Source organism: Apaloderma vittatum, unplaced genomic scaffold (genome assembly GCF_000703405.1).
Source record: "Apaloderma vittatum isolate BGI_N311 unplaced genomic scaffold, ASM70340v1 scaffold13805, whole genome shotgun sequence".
Taxonomy (NCBI): Eukaryota; Metazoa; Chordata; class Aves; order Trogoniformes; family Trogonidae; genus Apaloderma; species Apaloderma vittatum.
This window is the reverse complement of record NW_009715544.1, coordinates 28164-30469: the sequence shown is the minus strand read 5'-3', so window position 1 is coordinate 30469 and position 2306 is coordinate 28164. Positions and strand designations below refer to the sequence as shown.

At 40.5% G+C, this 2306-nt stretch overlaps 1 protein-coding gene across 1 annotated transcript; it reads right to left on the bottom strand.

Moving 5' to 3' along the window:
* Window positions 1–2006, bottom strand: RNF11 (ring finger protein 11; the record flags this gene model as incomplete). The annotated part of the gene is made up of 2 exons (XM_009869199.1): window positions 1–1219; window positions 1837–2006. Coding segments are annotated over 2 exons (342 nt in total), but the record flags the coding sequence as incomplete, so codon positions are not given.
* Window positions 2007–2306: the final 300 nt, after the last annotated feature.

Sequence of the window (2306 nt, the reverse complement as noted above, 5' to 3'; positions counted from 1 at the left end):
ACTGAGATACAGTATGTTTATTCTTAACTTCTGATAACCTAAGAACTACAAGAACGAGAGATGCAGTATCCATTTACTATGATCCAAGACAACCATTTTTAGGGAGAAAAAAAAAAAAAAAGTACAATAATCCTAATGCTACGTTAGTTCCAAATACCTAATTATTTTCCCCCTTAGTCTTGGTAGCTTAACTATTTACTGTCCATGTGGCCCACTTTTAGTCTGATCAAGTTAAAGGTGACTGTTGTTTCATCAAAACCGAAGCAAGTTGTAAAAAAACCCACAAAACCATAATTTCACTGTAGGACTTGTTTCATATCTTCATATTCCGCATCACTTGTAGAAAAGGGATAATGCATCTCAGTTTGCTTACAAGCTAGGAGATCACTTTGAAGTCTGCATATTCCTAACTGCAAACAAAATATAGCACTTTTAACAGGTTATAAATAAACTGGTTTTTCAAGCATAGAGCCAGCCCAACAATAACAATACACTATTAAAAAGACCTAAGGCAATGAATTCCATCTCCAATGGAAAAAAAAAAAAAAGAGAACTGTGCAAACAAGCTTAAAACTATTTCTTTGTGCCAGTGTTATAAAATGTAGATTTCAATAAAGCCTTGACCCAAATGCCAGGACTTGTGAAAAGAATCAGAACAAAACTGGTTACTTTATTTAGGAAAAAAATACTCTTATCTTGCTGCTAATAAAACTGGATACACGCAGTTTAAACATTTACAGTTGCTGTAACACTTTACACAATTCCTATATATGGGTGTAAGAACAAACATTAAAAGACAATGGTGGGTCAAGGCTTTACATTAAAAATAACAACCTACTTTTCTATAGTCTCTAAAATACTATGGTTTTTTTCCCAATAGTTGCAGCCATTCAGGAATATTATTTTTTTAATTTCTTTATTAGGAAATGTATATTTTGTGCACGATCTTAATGCCTAATTCCTGGCTCTTTGGGCTGAATGACAAAAGGATCAAACCCATGAAAGTGGATGGTGGTCTCCGCGAAGGTTCAGTGGAGAAACCCTGGCTCAGTTAGTCTCATACGACGAAAGCAGTGCTGCATCCACTGGCTCCATGCAGGAGGGACAGGTAAAGGATCGCATCAACCAGTCATCTATACAGTCCAGGTGGTAAATGTGCATGCACGGCAGAAATCGGATAGGGTCCCCATAAACAAAGTCCATCATACAAATGACACATCTGGGGAGGGGGAAAAAAAGAAGAACCACAAAAATATTAAGCTGCTGTTACCACACTGGAAAAGAAAAGCAGCGCAATATCTACTCCTGGGTGTGTTTCAGTCAAACTTGTAGATACTGTGAGGAGTTCCTGGCTCTCTCAGTGCTAGTTCCACCAAACACTGGTGGGGTTTTTTTTGGTTTTTTTCCTCTGTAGTGTGTGTGCCCCATGCCAACGTTAGTGAGGGCAGAAAGCCACCTGTGGGCACAGCTGGGCAGCTGAGCCGGAGCACATGAAATTAGAAATGGGAAAAGGAAACCATGAAGGTGAGGAAGCAGCATGGAATTACTTCCTCATGAAGAGAGAGGATAGAGGTTAAAAACGCCCCTCTGAGGGCATGAATTACATGGGTCAGGGTAGTGAGTTTCAACTGTAACATGAAAACAAGCGAGGAGAAAGGAAAGAGCCACTGCAGGGTCATTTTTTCAGAAAACTACCTTAAATTATCATCCCTGAAAATAAGGCAAAACCAAGATCGAGTTTACTGGGGCAACAGCATAAACATATACACTGATTATATACATATAAACAATATAGTGCAACAGCCACCTGCGTTCAGTGAGGCTTCTGGAACTTACTCTCTGATCTTCTTCTCGGAGCCGTCTCGCCCAGGATCATAGACTCCTTTAGGGAGGTGCTGAATAAGGCCTATCCTCTGCGCTATTCTGATCTGCTCCTCTTCTGTCAGCTGCGTCGCTAGCCGAGTCTGGCTAGGAGTCGGGTGATAAACAGGAACAGGGACCTGCTCCTAAAATTAAAATATTTCAGTTAAAAAAAAACAAACCTAGGATTTCGCAGTGCAGTACAGGCAACAGATTTAACTCTTCTGCTCGTAGTCCTACAAATCTTTGTGCCTTCTCCTGCTCCTGCTATGCAATTTGAGGGCTGTAATTATATCAAGAGTGGGATAAAGAATTGAGGCCAGTATCTCGAGCAAGGAGTTGTCCTCGGCAAAGGCTTTTTATCCCCAGGCATTGCTCATACATGAAATACTGCACAGCAGCCTCCACGTGACAGAGGGCAAAGAAACCTCACACGCACCTGCTGA